At 41.1% G+C, this 23,919-nt stretch overlaps 2 protein-coding genes and 1 long non-coding RNA gene across 4 annotated transcripts in view; 1 reads left to right on the forward strand and 2 right to left on the reverse strand.

The window, feature by feature from the left end:
• The window catches only part of Golm1 (golgi membrane protein 1), a 43,914-nt gene extending 22,845 nt beyond the window's left edge, over window positions 1-21,069 (forward strand). The window contains exons 5-10 of the mRNA XM_042671079.1: window positions 1,103-1,205; window positions 7,823-7,952; window positions 14,235-14,391; window positions 14,939-15,196; window positions 16,437-16,547; window positions 19,748-21,069. Coding sequence (XP_042527013.1) covers window positions 1,103-1,205; window positions 7,823-7,952; window positions 14,235-14,391; window positions 14,939-15,196; window positions 16,437-16,547; window positions 19,748-19,824 — 836 coding nt within the window. The 3' untranslated portion in view covers window positions 19,825-21,069. The remainder of the gene's footprint in view (window positions 1-1,102; window positions 1,206-7,822; window positions 7,953-14,234; window positions 14,392-14,938; window positions 15,197-16,436; window positions 16,548-19,747) is intronic.
• LOC122100720 lies at window positions 3,004-21,147 on the reverse strand. The gene is made up of 3 exons (XR_006146236.1): window positions 21,064-21,147; window positions 17,726-17,731; window positions 3,004-3,016 (listed from the first exon to the last, which is right to left on the reverse strand). It is a non-coding gene; the product is annotated as an uncharacterized LOC122100720 (long non-coding RNA).
• A 392-nt stretch (window positions 21,148-21,539) lies between these two features.
• The window catches only part of Naa35 (N-alpha-acetyltransferase 35, NatC auxiliary subunit), a 69,515-nt gene continuing 67,135 nt past the window's right edge, over window positions 21,540-23,919 (reverse strand). For both annotated transcript variants that reach the window (XM_042671077.1, XM_042671078.1), the window contains 2 exons: window positions 22,672-22,752; window positions 21,540-21,919 (listed from right to left, as the gene is read on the reverse strand). In XM_042671077.1, coding sequence (XP_042527011.1) covers window positions 21,860-21,919; window positions 22,672-22,752 — 141 coding nt within the window. In that variant the 3' untranslated portion in view covers window positions 21,540-21,859. The remainder of the gene's footprint in view (window positions 21,920-22,671; window positions 22,753-23,919) is intronic.

Consider the following 23,919-nt stretch of genomic DNA (forward strand, 5'->3'; position numbering starts at 1 on the left):
GTGGTTAATTGAGGTAAGAGTCTTATAGACTTTCTTCCTTGGCTTTGAACTGTTATCCTCAGATCTCAGCCTCCTGAGTAGCTAGGATTACAGGGGTGAGCCACCAGCCCAGCTATGCTTGCATTTTGAACATCTGCATACACATATGGATTCAGGTTGTGTACACCTTGTTTTTTCTAGCTTCCTTCAGCATAATGTTTGTGAGTCTTGAACCATGTTGTGTGGATATCCATAGTTTGTTCCTTTTCTTTGTCTGATACATAGTTTGATTGTGGAATCTTCCCTTTAAATTAGGTTTACTGAAGTATTCCCTTTATATAGTTACATACTTTAAAAAATGTTCTGAAGCAGAGTCTCACTTTTGTTGTCCAGACTGGCCTTGAACGTGGGATCCTATTGCCTTCACCTCCCAAGTGCTGGGATTATAAGCATACACTACCATGGCTGACAAGTGCTTAGTCTCACAGGTCACTGTTATGATCAGTGCCCAGCATCAACTTGTCACTCCAGGCCACTCTCCTCACCCCCAACCCTAACCTCTTCCTTGAACACTTTCGCGGTGACTCAATTCCCATCTTGGCCTCATGTGTCTACTGAGCAGTTCTCCATGAATGCCTTTTCTGGTGGTCCTTACCGTGGTATGCATCAATAGTTCATTGAATCCTTTGTTTTACTTTTATTCTCCCTTAGAATTTTGTTCTTGCAGTTCTGGGTTGTAAGGATAATCTTGGGGATACACTGTTGGCTGGGACTGCATCTGTGTTCTGGCTGTTGCTGTCTGCTGTCCCCCCATCCGGTGGCCACTGTAGCCCCTTTTCCTGATGCCCCAGCTCAGCTGTCAGTTTCTGATTTTCTCTGCAGAGCTTTCACAAGTTGAGTTGTCAGGGCAGCAAGGACAGGGCAGTATATGTCCTTGGAGAAAACTGCAGTTTCCTTGGTAGTTGGGGTGGGTGACTGAATCCAGGGCTCAGCTGTGAACAAGTGACAAGAAAAGGGTTTTGGCTAGTAGGAAAGCTGCTGGCAGAGGTGGCTGCTGACTCTTTATGCTCTGACATGTGGTTCTGCTACACAAGGACTACTGCAACATGTCCTCTTGTCTCAGACCAGTTGAAGGCCCTGCAGAAGAGTTACGACAGGCTGCAGCAAGATGTCATCCAGTTCCAGAGGAACCAGACCAACCTGGAGAGGAAGTTCTCCTATGACCTGTAAGTGTGGCTCAGGAGACCCAGCCTGCTCACTCTTCCTGATAGCAGGCCCTACTGCGACTCAGCCTTCACAGATATGTACGTTACTTTTCCTAAGCCTCAGAAACCTGAGGTGAGAATTAGAACACAGAAAAAATAAGAAAGGTGCATGCAAAAACACACTGAGACAGATAGAAAGACAAGACAGCATTTCTCAGCAGGAAAGAATCACTCAACACACCATGAAACTTTGTATCTCTTAAAATTCTGTGAAGTGCCAGGGGTACTGTTTAAATCAGTCATCTGTGCTATTTACAAAATCCAGAGATGAGTTAAATGTCATTTATTCATTTTAGCAAAGTATTAGTACAGTTTACTGCTGGGTGACAGCACTGTGGATACTTTCTTTTCTTGAGGCTTTGCAGTGTTTTCCACATTTCCACAGTGAGAGTGACTTTTATAATTAACACAATAAACTTTTCAAAGTGAGCTGAACCCCCTGGGAAGAGAGTTAGATGCCAGTTTGTAGAGTATAGAATAGGTTGGATTCTGTTTATTTCACATGCTTTCCCATAAGAACACAGTAATGAAGTGTGGGAATTCAGAGCTGCCCCACTACTCAGGTGTTTGCTTCCAGTGATTGAATTTTCCTCAGTCATTTGATTTACATCACACAATCACTAACAGTTTTTAATATTTTTCATTCACTTTTTAGATAAAACATTCATATAGGCATTAAGTGATGAAGTATTTCATCATTTAAGAATTACCGGTGCCTATAGTTTATTCCTGTAATCCTAGCTACTCAGGAGGCTAAGATCTAAGGATCAGCGTTCTGTGGGATTCTTTTTGTGTTTGTTTTGCTGGTCGTGGGGCCTGAACTCTGGGCCTGGGTGCTGTCCCTCAGCTCTTCAGCTCAATGCTAGCGCTCTACCACTTGAGCCACAGCGCCACTTCGGGCTTTTTCTGCTTATGTGGTGCTAAGGAATTGAACCCAGGGCCTCATGCATGCAAGACAAGCACTCACTGAGCCACCTTCCTAGCCCCTTTTGTGAGATTCTTACCTCCAATTAACCACCAAAAAGCCAGAATTGGAACTCTGGCTGAAGTGTGGCTGAAGTGGTAGAGTGGCCTTGAGCAAAAGAGCTCAGAGACAGCACAGCACTCAGGCCCTGAGCTCAAACCCCACAACCAGCACACAAACATAAAATTACTTGGAATTTTTTTCCTATGGGATATTCAAGTGTAGGTTTAGCCCATCACCAGGTATATACATTTTTTAACATAACATTTTTTTTAATTGTGAAAATACTGTACAGAGGAGTTACAATTACATGGGCAAGATAATGAGTACATTTCTTATCAAGCATTGTAGCCTCCTCCTTTGTTTCTCCTTCCCATCCCTTCCCATCCTCTCCCCCGCCCCCCCATCTTCCCCACTCCCCCTCCCCCCCTCACGAAAGTTGTAAAGTTCGTTTTCCACATAATGACTTGTACATCTCATTGTTGCAATGGGTCCACCTGTATCCCTATTTAAACGATTTGTTTTTCCCCTTCCCCTCCACAAATTATACCGACATCAAATACAGTGAAAACAGGGGTTATACTGTGGGGGAGGGACATACAAAGCAACAAAGAAATAATCTTACAAATGGTTTCCCTTATTTGCAATATCTAGTATATGTCTGAGTCAAGCAGAAAAGGTCAGATAGGTGATGTTAGGGAAATGAACCCTAAGATATGTATTCAAATGTTTTTTTTTTTTCTTTCAGGTATATAAATTTTTAAGTAGCTTGCTTTGTTTTTTGTTTTTGCCTTCTTAAAAGGACCTTCTTTTGTAGGGAAGTCTGGACTGCATCTCACAATTCTAATTGAACCTCCTAGGTGCTAGCATTCCAGGTGTACTCTATTGCACCTGGCTCAGAAATTGACTAGCAGACTGTGGGGTTCCCAGCAGTCTATGAGACCAGGCCTCATGCGGATGCCCATGTTATTCTGAAGCCTTGTCCACACGCCTTGATTTCCCCCAGATCACTTTAAAACCAAATTCCACTAAAAATGTGGAGCCCTAACTACAGTTACACACACTGTTGGACAGTGGGGTAAGTCCTCAGAGGTGTGTGATCAGGCCGTGTCATCCCACAGACACAGTGTGTACTTAAAAGAGACAGCTGAGGCCTCACTCAGCCAAACAGTTTCACAAGGAAACTCGGTGGCTAGTATGCTTGTGCATCCTTGTTTGGCTGTGACAGTGAGATAGGCCTTGTTTCCTCCCAAGAAGCTGGCAGTATTGTCCCCAGGAGACCTTTGACAGTGTCTTGGGGCTTTATTTTTTTTTTTGTCAACTTGGAGAGAAGATGCTATGGTGTCAGGAAAGTACAGATGAGGGATGCTGCCATAAACCCTACAGTACACAGGACAGCTCCCACAGTGGAGTTGTATCTGACCCCAAACATCTATAATGCCAAGGATAAGGAAAAAGTCTTACTGACACGAACTCCAGGATATGGAAACAGATTTTTTTTGTTGTTATTGGTGGTGGTGGTGTTTGGTTTTGCTTTTCCCTTTCTTTGTGGTGTGGGGAGGTGGGGGTGGGACAGAAGGGAAGTGGTAGAAAGGGGAGTTGGAAGAACAAATACAATCACGACTCAGTATACGCTATGTGGAAAACAATTTGTGTAACTTGTAGGCAGGAATGGGAGGGAAAAATGGGGAGAAGGTAAAGGAAGAGATGACACTGATCAAAAAAAGAAATGAGCCAGCACCAGTGGCTCATATGCCTATAATCCTAGCTACTCAGAAGGCTGAGATCTGAGGATCATAGTTTGAAGCCAGCCCAAGCAGAAAAGTCCTTGTGAGATTCTTACTTCCAATAAACTACTCAAAAAATCTAGACATGGCACTGTGGCTCAAGTGGTAGAGTACAAGCCTTGAGCATAGAGAGGCTCAGGAAGGGCTGGGAAGGTGGCTCAGTGGTAGAGTGCTTGCCTTGCATACCAGAGGCCCTGGGTTCGATTCCTCAGCACCACATAAGCAAAAAGAAAAAAGCCGGAAGAGGTGCTGTGGCTCAAGTGGTAGAGTGCTAGCCTTGAGCTGAAGAGCTGAGGGAAAGTGCCCAGGCCCAGAGTTCAGGCCCCACAACCGGACCCCCCCCCAAAAAAAAAGAGGCTTAGGAATAGCCCCAGGTCCTGAGTTCAAGCCCTAGAACTAGCCAAAAAAAGGAGTGGGGGGTGGGGATGCACTTACTGACTTAAGAAAGAGTAACCCTCTTAATAACAATATTAACAATAAAATTATAACAAAATTATATTTTAAAAAATCTGAGTTAGGCTACTTAGGAATTGGATTTATGCAAAAATGAAATACCCTAGTCTTACTATCAGTCATTCTTTTTTTTTTTTTTTTTTCCAGTTGTGGGTCTTTTAACTCTGTGACTGGGCGCTGTCCCTCAGCTCTTCAGCTCAAGTCTAGTGCTCTACCACTTGAGCCACAGTACCACTTCCAGTTTTCTGGTGGTTAGTTGGAGATAAGAGTCTCAGGGACTTTCCTGTCCAGGCTAGCTTTGAACAGTGATCCTCAGATCTCAGCCTCCTGAGTAGCCAGCTAGGATTACAGGCGTGAGCTACTGGCATCTGGCTCTATCATTCATTCTTAAGGTATATCTTAATGCTAATATTTTCCTTCCATGGATTGAAATGGAAATATCATTAATGGCCTTATTAGTGTTGACCTAGCTGGAAACCAACCAGAGCAGAGCAACCAGGCAGTGGGCAGTGGGACTGAGGGCTTAGACTGACAGCTTTTTTGGCTGACTGCCTGTGTCTTACTAGCTGTGTCTACGACCCTGTGTCAAATGCAGGATTTTTTCTGAATGATGTTTGTGGAGTATTGGAAGCTAGAAAGAGCTAGCTGTCCTTCACTTGGATGACAGACCCTTTTTGAGAATTTGAGGAAAAGGTCTGGATACCTGGTTAGCATAAAGTTGTGCACTCTGTAAGAATTAGTAAGCCTTTCATGCATGACTGTACACCCTCTATTAACTCACCTTCTTAATCCCTTTATAGAAGGCAGTGAAGAGAACACAAAAGCTGGTACAAAGCTCTAGCTTCCACAAGTCTTGTTTTTTGCTGTGAATTAGGCAGCACACATTCCCACTTTTCCTCCTTCACCTATGCAGACATTACTAAGCGATCATGCATTAATTCATACAAACATAGCATTACATTCTCTCCCTAGAGTCAGCTCAGGAGATGAACTGTACTTTGCACACCATGAGGAAAGTTTGCAAATGTAGCAGCCATACTCAGAGGGACAGTCAGCGTCCTGGATGATGAGATCATCTACCTTGATAGGTTCCTGTATTAAGCCCAGGAATCCTAATGGTACTGAGGTCAATCAACAATTGCACCAAGTCCTCTGTGTGCCTACAGTTCAGTGTGTACACATAGGAAAACGGACTGCCTGGGGCTCTCAGGAAGCAATACAGTCCTCATGACTTGTGTCTCAAGCCTTAAACTTTGTACTGAGTTCAGCTTACTGCTACAGAAATGGAATGTGAGAAACTGACTTCATTTACACTGCTGAGAGAGAGGCCATTTGTACTTAACTGGCAGGTTGAGAGCAAGTGAGCCAATATTTCTCCAGTATTTCTCCTTTGTAGGTTGAAAGGTTCAGGCAGGGTGGATGACCTGTGCTGTCAGCTTCTCAGGAAGCTGCTGCCTCTTTGTTTTTAAGCCCCTGGTGGCTGTGTGTTTGTCAGAAGTTGATTTCAGTGAAGTTTACATTTAATCTGAGATGAGGAATGGTGTGTTTCATTGCTTCTCCAGCTCCAGATCCCCTTCTGTGTGTGTTATTTAGTGACAGGGTGGTGCTTTGAACTGCTGATGTGTATCTCCCAAGTTAGGAGTTGAGTGCAGTACTCATGCTGGCCTCTGCCCGGAGCCCAGCTGCAACTCAGATAAGATAGCCAACCCTATGGGGAGAGAACATGGCACAATGGGAAATGACTCTGGCCAGCTCTTAGCATTCCCATTTGCAAAGCACATGGGTAACTCTCTCATTTCAACAGAGATAGCTCTGATACTTGCTGAAAAACTCTTCCATTCCAGGTGGAAGGCCGAAACCCCTGAGTTCATCCCACAGCACTTCGTTCACACTAGCATCCTCCAGCCATATTTAGTTTTGTTGCTACCCAGTTAGAGCAGACCTACAGGTTAAGGGGCTCAAGCCCACAAGACTCCATCTGTATGCAGCCTTTGGTCCTCGGTGATCACCACACTTAGTCTTGATGGCTACAAATGCAGGGCTACCTGCCACCCCTCTCAGGTTTCTAATATGGCAGCCTGAGTTATAGAACTCAATACAGCTAAATTTAGTATCATGGTTTAATTACAAAGGGTGCACCTCAGGAACAGCCAAGTGGTAGGCGCTGGTGGTAGGGAGGGACAGGAGCTTCGGATCCCATGTAGACAAGATGCTACCCATTCACCAAATCACATGATTGAACTGAATCTCCAGTCCCTCTGCAACCCTCCAGTCCCTGGCAGTCAGCCCCATCATGAAAGCATCTAGCTAGTGCAGGAGCACCCGCGATCCCCAACCCACCGCCTGTGTCATCTTAACCACATAAACTCAGGCCTGGTGCAAAGAATAAGAAAAAATACTCCTTAGAGACAGGACATCTCAAGGTTTACATTAGGAGCTCTGTGCTAATAGCATGTGCCAAAAAACAATCTTTTGTGTGTCACACTATGTGCTAATCCTGTGGCTTGATCTCAGGGCCTGGCCACTGTCCCTAAGCTTGTTTGTTCAAGGCTAACACTCTACCACTTGAGCCGCAGCTCTACTTCTGACTTTTTTGTTTTTTGTTTTTTTTGGGTGGGGAGGTCCGGTTGTGGGGCCTGAACTCTGGGCCTGGGCGCTGTCCCTCAGCTCTTCAGCTCAAGGCTAGCCCTCTACCACTTGAGCCACAGCGCCACTTCCGGCTTTTTTCGCTTATGTGGTGCTGAGGAATCGAACCCAGGGCCTCATGTATGCAAGACAAGTGCTCTACCACTGAGCCACCTTCCCAGCCCCTACTTCTGACTTTTTGGAAGTTTAAGAGTCTCAGGGACTATCCCTGCTGGCTTTGAACCTCGATCCTCAGATCTCAACCTCTTAATTCACTAAGATTACAGGTGTGAGTTACCATGACTCGGCTGTTTATTTTCATTTTTTGTCCATTGTGGGGCTCGAACTCAGGACTTGAGCACTGACTTCTTTTTTGCTCTACCAGTCTCACTTCTGGTTTTCTGGTGATTAAGTGGAGGTAAGAGTCTCATGGACTTCCCTGTGCAGGCTGGCTTTGAACCACAATCCTCAGATCTCAACCTCCTGAGTAGCTGGGATTACAGGTGTGCGCCACCAGTGCCTGGCTTCCTACTGTTTATTTTAAAATATTTTTTTCTTTTTTTAAATCTGTGCAGTTTATCTCTTTTAGAGCATTGTAATAAGTCCTACATTCCCTCTTCACAGCAGAGTGCCCAAAGCAGGAAGGGGATGGTCAAGGTCTCTCACAGAAAGGATGCCCACAGGGGATCACTTGGTACATAGACACATCCACACACATTTGTCCACCTTTCTGCTTTCTCTCACCCAAGGAGCCAGTGTATCAACCAGGTGAAAGAGGTGAAGGAGCAGTGTGAAGAGCAGAGAGAAGAGGTCACCAAAAAGAGAAAAGAAGCTGCGGCTTCCAGGGACCTGGGTGAAAAAAACAACCAACATCAGCAGGTAACTGAGGGCCTTTTCTGCGCAGGACGTCCAAAAGGCTTTCCTAGCACGGCCTTGGGCTCCTGGTGACTTCCATCACTAACTGCTCTGGCTTTGGTTCTCTAGGGTACAACAGAGCAAAACAATTCTGGGATGATTGAGGTTTTGTGTGTGTTTATATTTTCATTTCTCTTGGTTAATACTATATAGTAATGATCATAAGAGTAATCTTTATTTAACCTACTTAGAAACTTCCATGGTCATATTAACATTTCGACTAACAGCTTATGAGGGCTCTGTTTCTTTATATCCTCATTAGCGTTTGCTACTATTTATCTTTGTGATATAGCCTTCTATATGGGTGTGGAGTAATAAATAGCACATTACCATTATAATTTGCCTTTCTCTACTAACTTACTGGGCATCTTTTCGTGAAGTTTACTGGACATTTGGATTTTGGAGACATAGCTGTTTGCACCCTTTTCCTATTGATTTAGTAAGTTCTAAGAGTTTGTTATATATTCTAAATATATAAAGTGATATTGGATGTATGGTTTTCAATTTTTTTAAATCTGGATTGTAACTGCATTTCCTCAATACTATATATTGAAACACAGGTTTTAATTAATTACATCCACTTCATTTCTTTTATTGTTGTGTCATATCTAGGAAACACAAGACCATGGGGATGTACTTTATAGTTTTTAGCTCTGATTTTATAGCTCTATGTTCTGAGTTTATTTTTTCTTAGTCCTGGAGTTTGTTTTTGGAGTCTCTTGCATGTTAAGCAGGCTCTGCTCTCCTCTGACCTATCCCTCCAGCCTTTTTTGTTCTGGTTATTTTTGAGATAGGGTCTTAGTTTTTGATCTGGCTGACCTGGACCATGTTCTTCCTATTTTTACTTCCCTCCATAGCTAGGATGGCAGGTGTACACCAGCAGTCCCAGCCACGTCTGTTTTCTTCCTTTTTGTAATCCCCTGCCAATCCTGGAACTTGAACTCAGGGCTTAGACACTGTCTGTGAGCTTTTTTTTTTTTTTTTTTTTGCTTAAGGCTAGCACTCTACTGTTTGAGCCACAGCTCCATTTTTGTCATTTTGGTGGTTAGTTGGAAATAAGAGTCTCATTGGCTTTCTTGCCCAGTCTGGCTTTGAACAGTGGTCCTCAGATCTCAGGCTCTTGAGTAGGATCACAGGCATGCGCCACCTATGCCCAGCACATCCAGCTTTTTCAATAGATAAGAGAGTCTCATGAACTTTTTTTGCCCTGACTGGCCTGAACTTTTGGATTCAGATCATTGTGTTTATGATGCAGGTACTCTGCCACTTGAGCCATGTCTCTAGCCCCTTTGTGTTTTAGCTATTTTGAAGTAATATTGTGCTTTTATGCCTGGGCTTCCATCCTTCCCTAGGCTTCCCTGTATCACTGTGGAGGGCAGTCATGTTCCTCTGCATCAAGCCATTGATATCTCCCCCACACTACCCCCCTCCCAAGCCAGGATAAGAGTTGTTTGCTGCCACACCCAGGCTGGCAATGAACCTGTCTCCCCTCAGTTACCTCCCAAGGAGCTAGAATTATAGACATGAGCCACCATGCCTATATTTTTTTTTAGTAAATTTGAGTTTTTTTCTTTATTAATCTAGCTGAGCTTCCCAATTTTGTTCATCTTTTCAAAAAACTATTAGTTTCATTAACTTTCTGTATTGTTAGATTCTCCATTTCATTCATTTCCATATTTCCTTCCTTTAGATTCATTCAGCTGTTCTTTTTCTAGTGCCTCTTAATTCTTTACAAAATTATCGGCTGACATTAGTTGTAAGAGGGGATATCACTATTTCCACATATTTACCCCATATTCTGACTATTTTACCTCCTCTGTTACCTCTCCCTGCCCCCACTGACATCCCCAAACAGGTTTCCTCATTTTGTTTTCATACTTTTTTTTAAACTGCCTTAAGGTGACAAGATTGCAGTACACATTTGAGCTGGTTTGTTTGGTTGTTGATTTTTTTTTTAGGTTCACAGCAAAATCATTTGAAAGGAAAGTACAGACATTTCCTCTATCTCCCACTATCATGGTATATTTGTCACAGTTGGCGACACGACACTGAAACATCATAATTACTCAAATCCACAGAAAGGGTAGGGTGTACTGATGATGGGGTTTGGACAGTGTGTAATGTCATGAAGATAGGCCTAGTATCAGATTGAGGATTTTCACTGCCCTAAAGATAGCTCTGCTGTGCTCATTTATTCCACTCCTTGCCCCACCTACCCCTAGGAGACACGGATTTTTTCCATCAGTTGTGGGGCTTGAAATTGGGTCTGGGTTCTGAGTTTTTCTGCTCAAGGTTAGCACTCTACCACTCTGAGCCACAGTGCCACTTCTGGTTTTCTGGTGGCTAATTGGAGATTAGAGTTTCCCAGACTTTCCTGCCTGGGCTGGCTTTGAATCGTGATCCTCAGATCTCAGCCTCTTGAATAGCTAAGATTACAGGTGTGAGCCACCAGCACAGGTGACATGGGTTGTTTTTGTGACCAGTATTTCATTGTAGACTATTTCCTAAGTGGCTGTACTATCATACATCCCACCAGCAGTGAACAAGAGTTCCTGATGCTCCACATCCTTGCAGCTTTTGCAGTGTCAGTGTTCTAGATTTGACTTTTTCCATAATTATTGAGTGGTGCATTTCCTAATCTTTATATCATCTTTGGTGAGATGTCCCTTAAGGTCTTTGGTCCACCTTTAAAGTTGGATACTTAGGTTATTTTATTGTTAACCTTAAGGTTTATTTAAATATTTGGCATAAGATTCCTTTTTAAGATTTATCTTTTACAAATATTTTTCTCCCGGTCTGGAATTGAACCTAGGGCCTCATGCATGCAAGGTAGTGAGCCACCTTCCCAGCCCTCTACATTCATTTTTGAAAAGCTGTTGTGTTATATCACCATCATTTGTTGGAAAAGCCTATCTTTGTTTCCTCCATTGCTCCTTCATCAGATATCGCTTTACATTTATGTGGGTGTATTTTGGGGTTGTCTATTTTTTTTATTTCTAGTATGTTCCATTTACCTATTTGTCTTTCACAGTTAATAGCATCACAGTCTTGAAGTCGAGTAGTGTTGGGTCTCTTACTTTGTTTTCTCTCAGCATTGTCAATGCTGGGTCTTTTGATGTTCATAAAAACTCTAGAGTTGGTTAGTATTATCCACAGATAACTTAAACTATAACCACATTTATAGAACAAGTTAAGAAGAACCAACATCTTGGTAGTATCAAGTCTTCCTGATAACAAACATGGAACATTTCCCCACATAGTTCTTACTTGATTTCTTCAGAGTTTTGTAGTTTTCCTCCTAGAGTTTTGTCAGTTTGTTAAATTTATTCTTTAGTACACACACACACACACACACACACACACACACACACACACACACACACACACACACACACACACACACACACACACACACACACACAGTTCTTCAACATCCCTGAGCAAGAAGAATTTGAAATTAAAAAGCTTAATACCATTTACATAATCACCTTAGTATTAAAACTGTTTTAAGTACAATGTTGAAAAGAAATGGTAAGCTGGTAGTGTGGCTCAAGTGGTCAGACCCTGACTCCTTCATTACCACACCCTCCCACCAAAACAATGAAATGAACAAAGAAATAACTTCCTTCTATTTTGACTTATTCCTTATATTAATGGAAAAGCTTTCTCACTGTTAAGTATGATACTTGCATTAATGTTTTGTTTTTATTCTCAGGTTGAGGAAATGTCCTTTGCTCCAGCTGTTAGTTTTGAATGTGTCTATTAAGATGATCCCTGATTTTCTTCTTTAGCCTGTTGATATGATGATGCACACAATTGTTTTTCAAATGTGTTTAGACTTGCATAATCTGGAATAAATCACATTAGGTAATGGTGTAGAAATCTTTATAACTTTTGGATTTCATTTGATATTTTGCTGAGTTTTGAAATGTGCTCATGAGAGATTCTGGTCTTTTAGTTTTTTTGTATTGTCTTTGGCTTTGGTATTGGGATATTGCTAGCTATGAATAATAAGTTAGTCTGCATCTTTCTTCTGAAGCAATGTGGAATTAGTATAATTCTTTAAATGTTTGTTAAATTCACTAGTGAACACACCTGGATCCAGTGCTGTCAGTTTTACAGGTCACTAATTACTGATTTAATTTCTATAATAGACCCGGGACTATTTATAGATCTGTGTGTATGTGTGTGTGTGTGTGTGTGCGCGCGCGGCATGACAGGGACCTGAACTCAAAAGCTCTGAGCTTTTGCTCTTTTCATTCAAAGCTGGCGCTCTACCACTCACTCCTTCATTACATAGATAATGCATATCATCTTATGTGTAAATTTGAACAAAAATTGGTCTATTTCATCTGAGGTTTTTGTCAAGTTTTCTTCCTTGATATATTTGTGTGTTGTCTCTGAATTTTTAAAGAGTTTTCTTTCTGATTATTTTCTATAGTTTTGAAATGGTGTGCCTAGGTGTAGATTTCTTGGATTTATCCTGCCTGCTGTTCTGAGTTTTCTGGACCTGTTTTAGCTTTTGACATCTATTTTGGGAAAGTTCTGATTTATTTTGAATTTGTCTCTGATTCATGTTGTATGTACTTTTAAACCAGTTGTAGTTGTCTTATGGCACTTAGTTATTGTTATTTTATTCTCATTTAGGCTTTTATTTAAATATCCTTGATCTCAGAGAATCTGTCCAGCTGTGCCCAGTCCAGTAATATATACATCAAAGCTTTTATTTTCTTCATTTGTTTTAGTGGTTTTGATAGCTGGCATTTGTCCTCTTTCTCCATCTCTTAAAATTTCCATCTCTCTGCCTATAATGTCTATCCTTCCATGATGCCTACTTTTACGTTAGTCTTTGGCATATGAATTATAGTTGTTTTAAATTCCTGCTCTGGGAAAATCTAACATCTCTGCCATGTCTAGTTTGATGTTTACTTTCACTCCAATTTTTCTTTTCTTTCAGAATGCCTTTTAATTATTTTCTTGGCAGCTGGACATAAGAGGAACTGTTGTAAATAGACCTTTATGAGATAGAAATGGGAAGCACTCTGGACCTAGGAGTAAACTTCAGTCTTTTAGTGAGCTAGAATGATCCTTCTTCCTACACCTTGATACATCTAAGTACCCATCACCCTCCCATACTTATGAGAATTCCCAACATGAGCTAGAACTGGGTATTTCCCTACCTTTAGATCTATTAGCCTGATAATCACCCCTGCAGCTTAGTGAACATCTTGTTAAAGGAGAATGAGTATTCTCTGGCTTATTTCAAAGTGGTTCCTCTTCTCTTCCTACTGCTAGAAGGAACCAGAGATTGTTCAGTTTACTGTGAGAAGTTGGTGAGCTGGAGGTTAATTGGTGGGGCGGAGGACTCCTTCCTATAACTGGGTCTCTTGGAATTTTTAGGTAGGGCTTGTCTGTACTGAGGTTGTAAATTACAATTCAGGATTCCCCACCCCAGCCCTAGTACACCAGTGGTATCTGCTTGAATTCTTTTCTCTGTAAACTAACTCCAATCTTAGGGGCAAGGCTTTGCTTGTATAGCCCCAAGAATTGATGGGTGTTGTGACTTTATCCTTTTTTAGACTACATGATGACTTCTAAGGTGCTTTAATTGGGAACTTCTTTAATACAGGTGTTGAAATGTACAAATGCCTCTGCACACTGCTTTAGCTGCCTCCCGTAGGTTCTGGTATGATATGTTACTTTTTTAATTTGTGTCTAAGTATTTTTCTCATTTGCTTTGTGATTTCTTGTTTGATCTATTGGTTATTTGTGTTTAATTTCCATATAGTTTAAGTTTCTCAAGTTTTATTGTTATTTATAGTTTTCATTTCATGCTTATGATTCCTGTCATTTAAGTTCATTGCAGCTTGATGTGTGTAGCCCACCCTATGTTGTGCTGGGGGTGGGGGTGGGGAGAGTTACCCATGTGCACGAGAACACACATTCTTCTCTTGTTAAGTCTTCTATAGCTGTTTGTTCAGTCTAGCTAATTTATGGTAGAGTTTATCTTTTTCACTAAATTTTCCTGCCTGGTTTTTACTTTTAGTATTGAATGTACTTTCTGTGACATCTGGACTTAAAATCTCAAGTCTGTTGATATATATATACCACAAACAGGGTAGATAATAGTGTTTTTCATGTTGTAGAGTTGTCGGAAGGGTGTGGTGATAGACGGATCGCATGTGTGAGGTCCTTGTAAGGTTTGCCACTGAGTCCTAATTTGGCCAACCTGTGCTACTGTTTCAGCTCCAAGTCCTCAGTGATTCCCAACCCAGACAGCAAGAAGTAGGCCAGACACAAGCCCAAGTGCCACAAGGCAAAGAACATGCACTTAGCAATGGCAAATTTCCAACATCAACCCCAAGTTCTGAGGTGGTTATGGATTTGAAGAGAGGGAAGAAAGGTAGGTGGAAGTCACTTTTATATTCACATCCTCTTGCATCTTAAAAGCAGTAGCAGTACATGCCCTCTGGTCCCTACAGCTACTCTGAGGACTAGAGGTAGCTGGGAATCAGCACTGGGGCTGATAAGTACAGGTGTGTTATCTGAGCGCCTACCTCCATTGGGTTGGTACAGAGTTCCTTCTCAAATTGATAAAATATATTTTTAAGCCAATCATCTTGTTGGTTAGCAGCTGTGAAAGTATAAGACACCAGTGGGATTGTGGCACTGTGAGACAGGATTGGAGCCCAGACAGCCTTCCTCCGGGGTGGTCAGCATGCCTGGCTCCCAATGTGTGTCTCAGCAGCCTCCTCCCCTTGTAGCTTGTCAAATTTTTTAGTCCAGATCACGTTTGACACTTTTTCTCTTGTTTACTGTGAAGACAAGCTATAGCATACAGACCAGTCGCACCAAGGTCACAAAATAAGCTTTCAGCTCCACACCCCACACCCAGGAACACTGTTTTCAATTAAAGTGCTGTTAACATCAGTTAACTGTTCCGTGCACAGATAAAACCAACAAGATCCAGGTTGTCATCGAGGAGCCTGAGGGAGACAGTCTGGGGCTGCCCCAAGAGCCAGGCCAAGGACAGGCTGTGGAAGACAGACTTGGCACAGAAGGCTTTGTGGGAGCTGGTAAACTTGGCCAAACTTCTCAAGCACCAGCTGTGCTGCTGGCAAGGCCTGCAAATAAGGAGCCTGAAGATCCTGAGCGGGAACAGCTGGTTATCCAAGATGGGCAGGTGGAGCAGGGCACTTTGGAGGAAGGTACGCTGGGTTCCACAGGCATCTCTATCTGGCCTTCATCTCCTAATGGATGTGTTCCCTTCAATTTTGCTTAAGGGCAGTTAATATTTTTTGTCTACATGTATTACCAAGTGGGAAGCAGGAAGGAAGGGCACTGCGCATCAGTGTACTTTAGTGCACTTTACTTTAAATGCTAACAGAAAGTTCAGAGGACTTTAAAGTCTACAGTGTTGAGATGGTGCTTAACATAAAATGTCTCAAAACAGGCAGGCCCACCCCATGTGTGGTACCTGTTGTAGATATAGCCTGGCAAATGAAAGAATGGAGGAAAGAATGATTGGGGAGATGGTAGTTTGTGCATCTTTGAGCACCGAAGAAAAGAAAGGTAAAATAAGAGTCCCATCTTTTAATAGTAGGAATGTGAGACCAGCAGAGTCCGACAGAGTACTCTGGGATATAATGCATGTCTTAAACCTGTAAAAGCACCGCACCCCACCTGGGCCTGCAGCACTTTATGAAATACCCCATGGCTCTCACGTGGCTAACCGAGCACAACTGGCACAGGGGTTGGCCTGAGCTAGTGTAAGGTCTGTGGGATGTATCTGCTTCAGATGCACGTAATGATCCCATCTGAAGAATAAACCCAGAATAGATGTTTCCAGGCACGCTTTTAAAAGCTTTTGTTTTCTACCTATTACATATATTAAATGTATAACCCTTTTCAGTGGTTCTCTACCTAATTTTCTCTTTGGTCTTTTTTTTTGGGGGGGGGGGGGGGGGGGAGGAAGGGTATGTATGGGATTGAACCCAGGACATTGCACTTGCTAAGCAAGCACTGTGCCACTGAACTACAGCCCAGCCTGAATGACTAAGAGACAGTTTAATCCTTTGGTTACTATTGGTTACTATTGGTTACAATAGTACCTCCATTCTGCCTTGGGATCAGTAGGCCATTCTAAGGACATGCTGTTTATTAACTAGAGACCTGTTGTTTCTTTTTAGTTTCTTTATAGTTTTAAACTTATTTTGTGGTACTGGGTATGTTCAAATGCACTTAGGGTCTGTCTTGTGCGCTAAACCACTTGAACTTACCCCCATTCCCCACATCCCCACCAGAGCCACACTTGAAGTACCATGGTGCTTATACTGGAAGCAAGTCCCTTTGCAGACAATGGACTATTAGGTTAACACTCAGATGCAGATGTGTTGGTATTCCTGTGGTATCAAGAGGAATGAAGTGGCTTTATGTTTCATCTAATAGGGAAAAATGAGCACAAACTGGGAGATGATGAGTACAACATGGATGAAAATGAGGCGGAATCTGAAAGAGACAAGCAGGCCGCCCTTGCAGAGAATGACAAGAACTCAAATGGTAAGAACACTGGTTTCTGCTCCTTCACTTTGACTGTGTAATGTTGATAATAGTGTAGTCCTTCATTTCAAGACTTTTCTTGAACATAGTGTAGTCCTTCATTTCAAGACTTTTCTTGGGTAGCCTTTGAAAGCAGCAGGGTAGTGGAATACCATAAGATGCACTTGGTACTGGTTGGAAGATATGTTGGGTCCCACTTTTGCCAATCCACAACTCCCCCCACCCTGCCTTTCACTTTGTCTGCCACTAGTTTTCCTGTTGATTCAACTTGTACCACAGTGTTCTACAGCTTTCAATACTACCCTGTAAGGCTAGCCACCTGGCCAGAGTCCTGAAAAAATGTTACTTCCCATTCTGTTTCTTCAACCCATTTATTAGCAGGTCTTTTCATTCCATTCCTGTTTTTTTTTTTTTGGGTCGGTCATGGGGCTTGAACTCTGGGCTTGGACACTATCCCTGCACTCTTCAGCTCAAGGTGAGCACTCTACCACTTAAGCCACAGTGCCACTTCCGGTTTTCGAGTGGTTTATTGGAGATAAGAGTCTCACGGACTTTCCTGCCCAGGCTGGCTTTGAACCATGATCCTCAGATCTCACCCTACTGAGTAGCTAGGATTACAGGCAAGCCACTGGCACCCGGCGCCATTCCTGTCTCTTGACACTTAAAAAAAATTTCTGCCTCTTTAGGCTGCAGACTAATTTCCTCAATCTTCTGTATTCTATGCTTTATCCCTATCTGCTTTTTTTTTGTTCCAACTTGTAATGGATGGTGCTAGGGATCAAACTTGTCATACTTGCTAGAGAAGTACACTACCACACTCTATAACCTTTTTATTGCAGTTAAGAGCAAATATTCATCTCCAAAATAATCAGCAAAAAGCATGGTTGATCTCAAGTGGTAGAGCACTAGCAGAACAAGTGTGAGGCCTTGACTTTAAACCCTAGTACTGGCCAAGGGAGGAAAATAAGGTTCTTAGTAACTTTGTGCAGACCAGCCTTGAACTCAGGATCTTCCTGCTTCTGTCTGCAGAGTATCTGAGATCACAGGTATGCAATCACCCCTAATTACCTTACTTGCCTTTTTTATATTCATGGGACTGGGATTTTGAACTCAAGGTGCACACTTGCTAGCTAGGTACTCTATGCTTCTAGTCATACACCCCAGTCCTTGTATTGAACCATTATCTATCTTTGTCTCTTATGAGGCTAAGCTTACAGGTGTGTACCACTTTATCCATTGGCAGGGGCAGTGTGGGGGGGAGGGGATCCTCCCTCTGAACTTCTTTGCACCAGCTAGCCTTGAACTACCATCTTCCCTACAGTCTCTCAGGTAGCTAGAATTACAGGTGTAAGCCACCAGTGCCAAGTTTTATCTGCTCTTTAATATATGCGTTAATTTAAATTTATCCTGCAGCCATGTGTTCACAATACCTTATTTTGTTGTATTTTGTGCTTTTTGACTCTGAGCTCTTACTAGAGTCCTTTGGAAGTTTATCTGTGGAAAGTCTTGGTGACATTGCACCTCACATGGTAGTTTGAACTGAGGGCACTACAGCTCAGACCCTCTTTAAGTATTCTTTGGTTTTGGTTGGATCTATAAACTTGCATTCATCTTGTGCTTAACACCATGTGGTGCACACACTAGGCTTTCTTGCTGTCCTATTTTCTTTGCAAGTTTATACACCATTGCCTTTAAACCAGGAAAAAGCAGATTTGGGATTTTGGTACCATGTGGGGTTATCTGCCTGAATAGATGGATCCTGAGTTTTTGTGTCCCTAACCTTTGGGAATTGTGAGGAGAAAAGAAAGTCTTGTTATCGTCAGACTTCTGCAGATGCCTTCATTTGTAATCACATGAACTATTCTTAATGTTTTAAACTATTTTTTTAATAGTACTGGGGTTTTAACTCAGGGCTCTGCACTTGTTAGGTGGGCACTCTACTACTTGAGCTAGTACCTTCAGCCTTTTTGCTTTATTTTTCAAATAGGGGCTTGCATTTCATTCACTCTAGCCAGCCTAAATGGCATCCTACTTATGCATTCCATTAAGCTTTGATGATCATGCCCAGCTATTATTGGCTGAGAGAATTGCCTTATAAACTTTTCTCTGCCTTCTGAATAGCTAGGATTACTAGCATGAACCATCATTCCCAGCTTAGTGTTTATAATAGTCTTCAGAAAATTACATTTTAAATTCAGACTTGAAAAATTAGTAAAATGAGTTTCTATTTGCCCTTCATCTAGGTTCCCTGTTAACCTTTTATGTAATGACAGTATAGCTGTCTAAATAAATTGAGCTATGTATACACTTGTAATCGCAGGCATACTTTGGGGGTGGGATTGGAATGATCATGCTTCAAGGCAAAAAGTTCATGACTCCACCTTAACAAGTTGGGCGTAGTGGTGTAAGCATATACAGAAAACATATCTAAGAAGGATCACAATCTTCAGACAGCCACCAGCAAAAATGAGAGAGATCCTGTGCATAAAAGCAAAAAAGGGATGGGACGTATTGCTCAAATGGTATGGAGTACTGGCTAGGCAAGCACAGTCTTGAATTCAAAACCCAATACTACTATAAAGGAAAAAAAGTTTTTTTCTGGTCCTGGATCACATATTGCAATTCCTGCAATTTCCACCTTTTCAAGGTAAAAATAAATGCTGTTAGCTTTTTAAAACTGTTTTAAGTGGAAGTAATGTCACCAATATCAGCTTCAACAATAAAATTGAATCACTGAAATAGTTTTTAAGACCTTGCTTGCTCCAGGGAACTTAAATATCATTTAATATGTCATTAAAGTAAACTGTTAAAAGATCTTCTAAGTTTCATTTGACATGCTCTTTCTGTTACTTGTCAAAAGTTAAGAGTAAGGCTTGTGGTAGAAGCTATGGACAGACTTGAGTTTTGCAGAGAAAGCTTTGGAATAGAAAGTGGATGTGAAACTGCCAATAGGTTCTTCACCAAAGTGCTCCTGAGCCTGAACTTGGCAGGAAATCATGACTGCAAAGGGTCCTGAGCAGGGTCACTGTGTTTCAGAAGCTGTTGCTGGGCTGTCTTATCTTTGATTAGAATGCTATTCCAAATTACTGTTGTGGGAGATACAAACCTCTTTATGACACTTTGAAGAAAGTTGTGTTAAATGAGATGTACCAGAGTGTTTTGCAAAATGTTCAATTCCAGAATATTTTTTTCCTTTTTAGTTTTTAATGCTGAAGATCAGAAGAGAGATACCATAAGTTTACTTGATCAACATGAAAAGCAGAATCATACACTCTAAATCAAAACTGGAATTACATATTTCATTGCAGAACTGAAGAGAAACTACAAAATATGAGTAACTCAGTACTCACAACTGAAATTTGCTGTAAAGTGTATTACTAAAGATGGATGTTGTGGAATCGTAGTATATATTGTATGTAGGAAAAAATGGATCTGTCAGATATGTTTTCGTAATATGCCTGTATTAAGATATGAAAATTGGTGAAACTTTTTTGGCTAATAGGTAGTTTTTCCAATAATGGTGGTGAGTGACTACCACTTCTTTATTTTGGTATACACTATATACGGGGAGGGAAGAGCAGCCTACAACAGAGCTCCTCTGATACAAAGGAGAAATTGGCTACGCAGAGAACTGTATGGGTTTCCTCTGGTGTCCTCCACATTGCAAGAATTTTAAAGAGCGACTATTTGCATAGTATTTTGTAACTCTTATTGTACCAAACAAGTAAATGACATGTAAACATTTGTGGTTTTTACTATACTTCATATTCATGAGCAAAAGTGAAGTTATCTTGGTCTCTGCTATTAAAATGACTAGCTTTCAGACTTCCAACATAAGGGGCTGGTTCCAGGCATGTCTAGCACTTGCAAGACAAATGTTGGAATAGATCTGCACTTACTTTAAATAAAAAAGTTAGTTATTGAAGGTTACATGCAGTGAGAAATTGAGCATGTTCAGCAAGGGCAAGAGACACTGTACTTCTGTTGTAGCTTATGGTAAATGACTCACAAGATTGATTTAAGTTTAGGATGTCAATTTTGAAAATTACTTATAACAGTGATGATGATATCGTTTGATTGAAGTTGGGGCCTCTGGCATCCAGCACTGAGAGGTAAAGTCAGTTTTTCACAACTACAGAGTACTGAATAGACTCAGCACTTGAATTTGTTTCATGAGAACTAGATGGAGTGTGATCTGTACATTTTTACCTTCTTATGACTGTCAGCAGCCATAATGTTCAATTTTGTGTGTATTGGTCCTGGAGCTTGAACTCAGGCCCTAAGAACTGTCCCTGAGCTTTTTTGCACAAGGCTAGCTAGTACTGTACCACTCAAGCCATAACTCTACTAACTTTTTGGTAGCAAACTGGAGATAAAAGTCAGCCCTAGCTGACTTTGAACTGTTGATCCTTAGCTCTCAGCCTCCTCAGTAGTTAGGATTACAGGTGTCAGACACCAGTGCACAACTGGTGGTTAATCTTTCAAGTGCCAAAAGTAACAAGTTTTTAAAGAACACTATATTTTATGCAATGTCATGTAAAATGACCATCCCCATGTGTTTTTTAGGCTCCCTTTATATCTTAGAAATTCTGTAGTTTGAAACTTCTTTCAGGTAAAACTGTGTGTGTGTGTGTGTGTGTGTGTGTGTGTGCACACGCATGCGTGTGCAAATGTGCACCAGTCCTAAGGCTTGAACTCAGGACCTGGGGGCTTCCCTTGTGCTCTTTTGCTCAAGGCTAGCACTCTACCACTTGAGCCACAACTACACTTCTGGCTTTTTTGGTAAAGTGGAGATGAGAGTATCACAGACTTTCCCTGCCTACTCTAGCTTGAAAATGTTATCCTCAGATCTTAAGACTCCTGAGTAGATAGGATTACAGGTCTGAGACACCTGGCTGATGATTTCTTTTTAAACTGCTGAAATGGTATAAGTTAAACATCTGTGATTCTTAGCTTGTATCAACAGAATGGTACTTTTTTTTTTTTTTTTTGGTCAAGAAATTTATTAACCTTAACAAACACTATTTTCACTCAATCATTCATAAAAAATGGTTTATGATTAAATATGTAATAAAACCATGTAATGTTCATCAATGCATTCAGTAAGACCAGTTTCAACCATGGAACTAATAAACCACTTTAAAACAGCAGTTTTCACTAATGTCATGTAAGGCTGTCAAACCAAGTATTCCTTATAATGGGGTTGTTATCCAAAAAATCCATTCTACTTTACACATATGTACTGAGACGGATGGATGTTTCCCTAAGAGTGGAATCGGATTCCACCGCTTTATGGTTACCTTTTCAGACTTTCAAACAAGTTTCACGACAGGAAAATATTTGTGAACAGAGAAATCAAATTCTGGAGGAACCTGTAAAGAAAACCACAAAGTCACGTAATATATCTGCAAGAATTCAGACAATAAACACAGTAGACACTATTTTATTAGCGTTTGTTTTCAGAACAAAGATAACATAAATGAGAGATTGGTGTGACCACAAAAAGTAAAAAGCTTGAAGGAAAAAAATCAAGTGTTTCTGGTTTATGAAGGCCATCAGAAACACATACAAATCAAGCTCTTCCCAAAGAGTTAAAATGGACATAAATTACAAGAAAGGAGTTTTAGATCAGCAGACAAAACTTTTTTATTTCAGGGCCACTTATACCATGTAATGACATGAGAGCCATTGCTAAAGGAAACAAAAGAACAAAGATACAGCAAAAGAGCAGTGAGAGATATGAGGAATGGCCAGCAAAAAAGCTCTGGTGGGCTTCTTTGCAGGTCTCACATGCTGCTACAGCAGTGTTACTGAGGAAAATCTAAAAATACTATCCTCTGTGCTCTTTAAAATGAAATCTTCAATTGTTGAAGTACTGACTTTCTCAAAGTCAAATGACTTAAATTATCACCTACTTCTCCCCCAAATTTGCTTTTATACATATGGTTTCCCAAATTATACAGTAATTTATATGGGAAAGGGGATGCAGACTAGAAACTTAAGTCACCAAGTATCTCTCAAGACGTGGCAAGTTTTGCTCTTCAGTTGCTAAACTTACCCTAACAACTGTACATCTTACTCAAAACATGAGTTTTCACAATAATTTTCCACATAATGTATTTACCTTTGACTCTTTTTTGTGACCTCCTGCCAGCAACTTCATAACCACAAAGTTGGGTTTGGCAACCTTTAAAATTCTATTGACCTAAAATATGAACACCATTAAGCTGTCATAAGATGTACAGTCAAAATTTATATAGTATTTACATATGAGAACTTTGCATGTGTGGACATTTTATTAAATAAAGGCAGTTTACATATACTTTTTAAAAAAATCTTATATGCACATTTGCTACGGACAATTATACTAACACATCAAGATCTCCATCTCACTTGAAAACCAGAAAATAAGTCAGCCATCTTTTTTTTATCACCCAAGAGCTAAACATCCAGTAAGGTTTCCATGCCTTCATATGATGATTTCATCCTGGCATTGGGGTAGAAAAAGATCCATCCACAGGACCAAATTAAAAACAAGAAAACTTGTGGGTAGGGACAGGAGGAAAAATGGAAAGAGCAAGGAAAGGGACGACACTGTTAAAAAAAAAAAAGTACTCACTACCTGATTTTACATAGGATACTTTAATAACAGAATTTTTCTCCCATCAACTGAAATCTTGAAAGGGCTACGCTAATTTGTTTCCATGAAAACAACACAACATTAATCTGTCAAATTCTGTAGAGTGGGACTGAACAGTGTTTAGAGGATGGGTCTTGAAATCAGCCTATATGTTTTCAAATCCCAGCTTTGCCCCTGACTAGCTGTGAACTCTCTGAAAGGTCTCTAATCTCTGTTCCTCAGTTTCACCATCTATACAAATGAAGATAACTTACCTATCCTAGGGAGATTAGTTGTGAGGAGTAAATGAGCTAACATATACAGTAACGTGCTTCATAATATTTCAGTCTGTCCACAAATACAGTGGTCCCATAGATACGATGCAGAGCTGTATTCAGTGATGTTAGGCAATACAGTCTAACAAGGCATTTCTGATCGTATATACTATTACATGACACACGACTGTATTAAGAGCATGGACAATGGTGGTAAGTAGTGCATGCCCTTAGAGTAGTAACTCATTTCTAACACTTGGTCTAAAAAGCTTCATTTGAACACAGGAGTAATAACAGGATGAGGACACTGGATTATACTTATGTTTCCTCTGCAGTCTCTCTCTGGAAACATACATTATTATCACAGTTCAGGACTGAATCTTCAACCTCAGGTCAACATCCACCTGCCTAGGGAACAACTCTGTTTTTAAACATCCAATGGGCACCAAAATTTAACATGGCCAAAACAATTCAGCCC

Source organism: Dipodomys spectabilis, unplaced genomic scaffold, assembly GCF_019054845.1.
Source record: "Dipodomys spectabilis isolate Male_0828 unplaced genomic scaffold, ASM1905484v1 ptg000597l, whole genome shotgun sequence".
In the NCBI taxonomy this organism is placed as follows: domain Eukaryota; kingdom Metazoa; phylum Chordata; class Mammalia; order Rodentia; family Heteromyidae; genus Dipodomys; species Dipodomys spectabilis.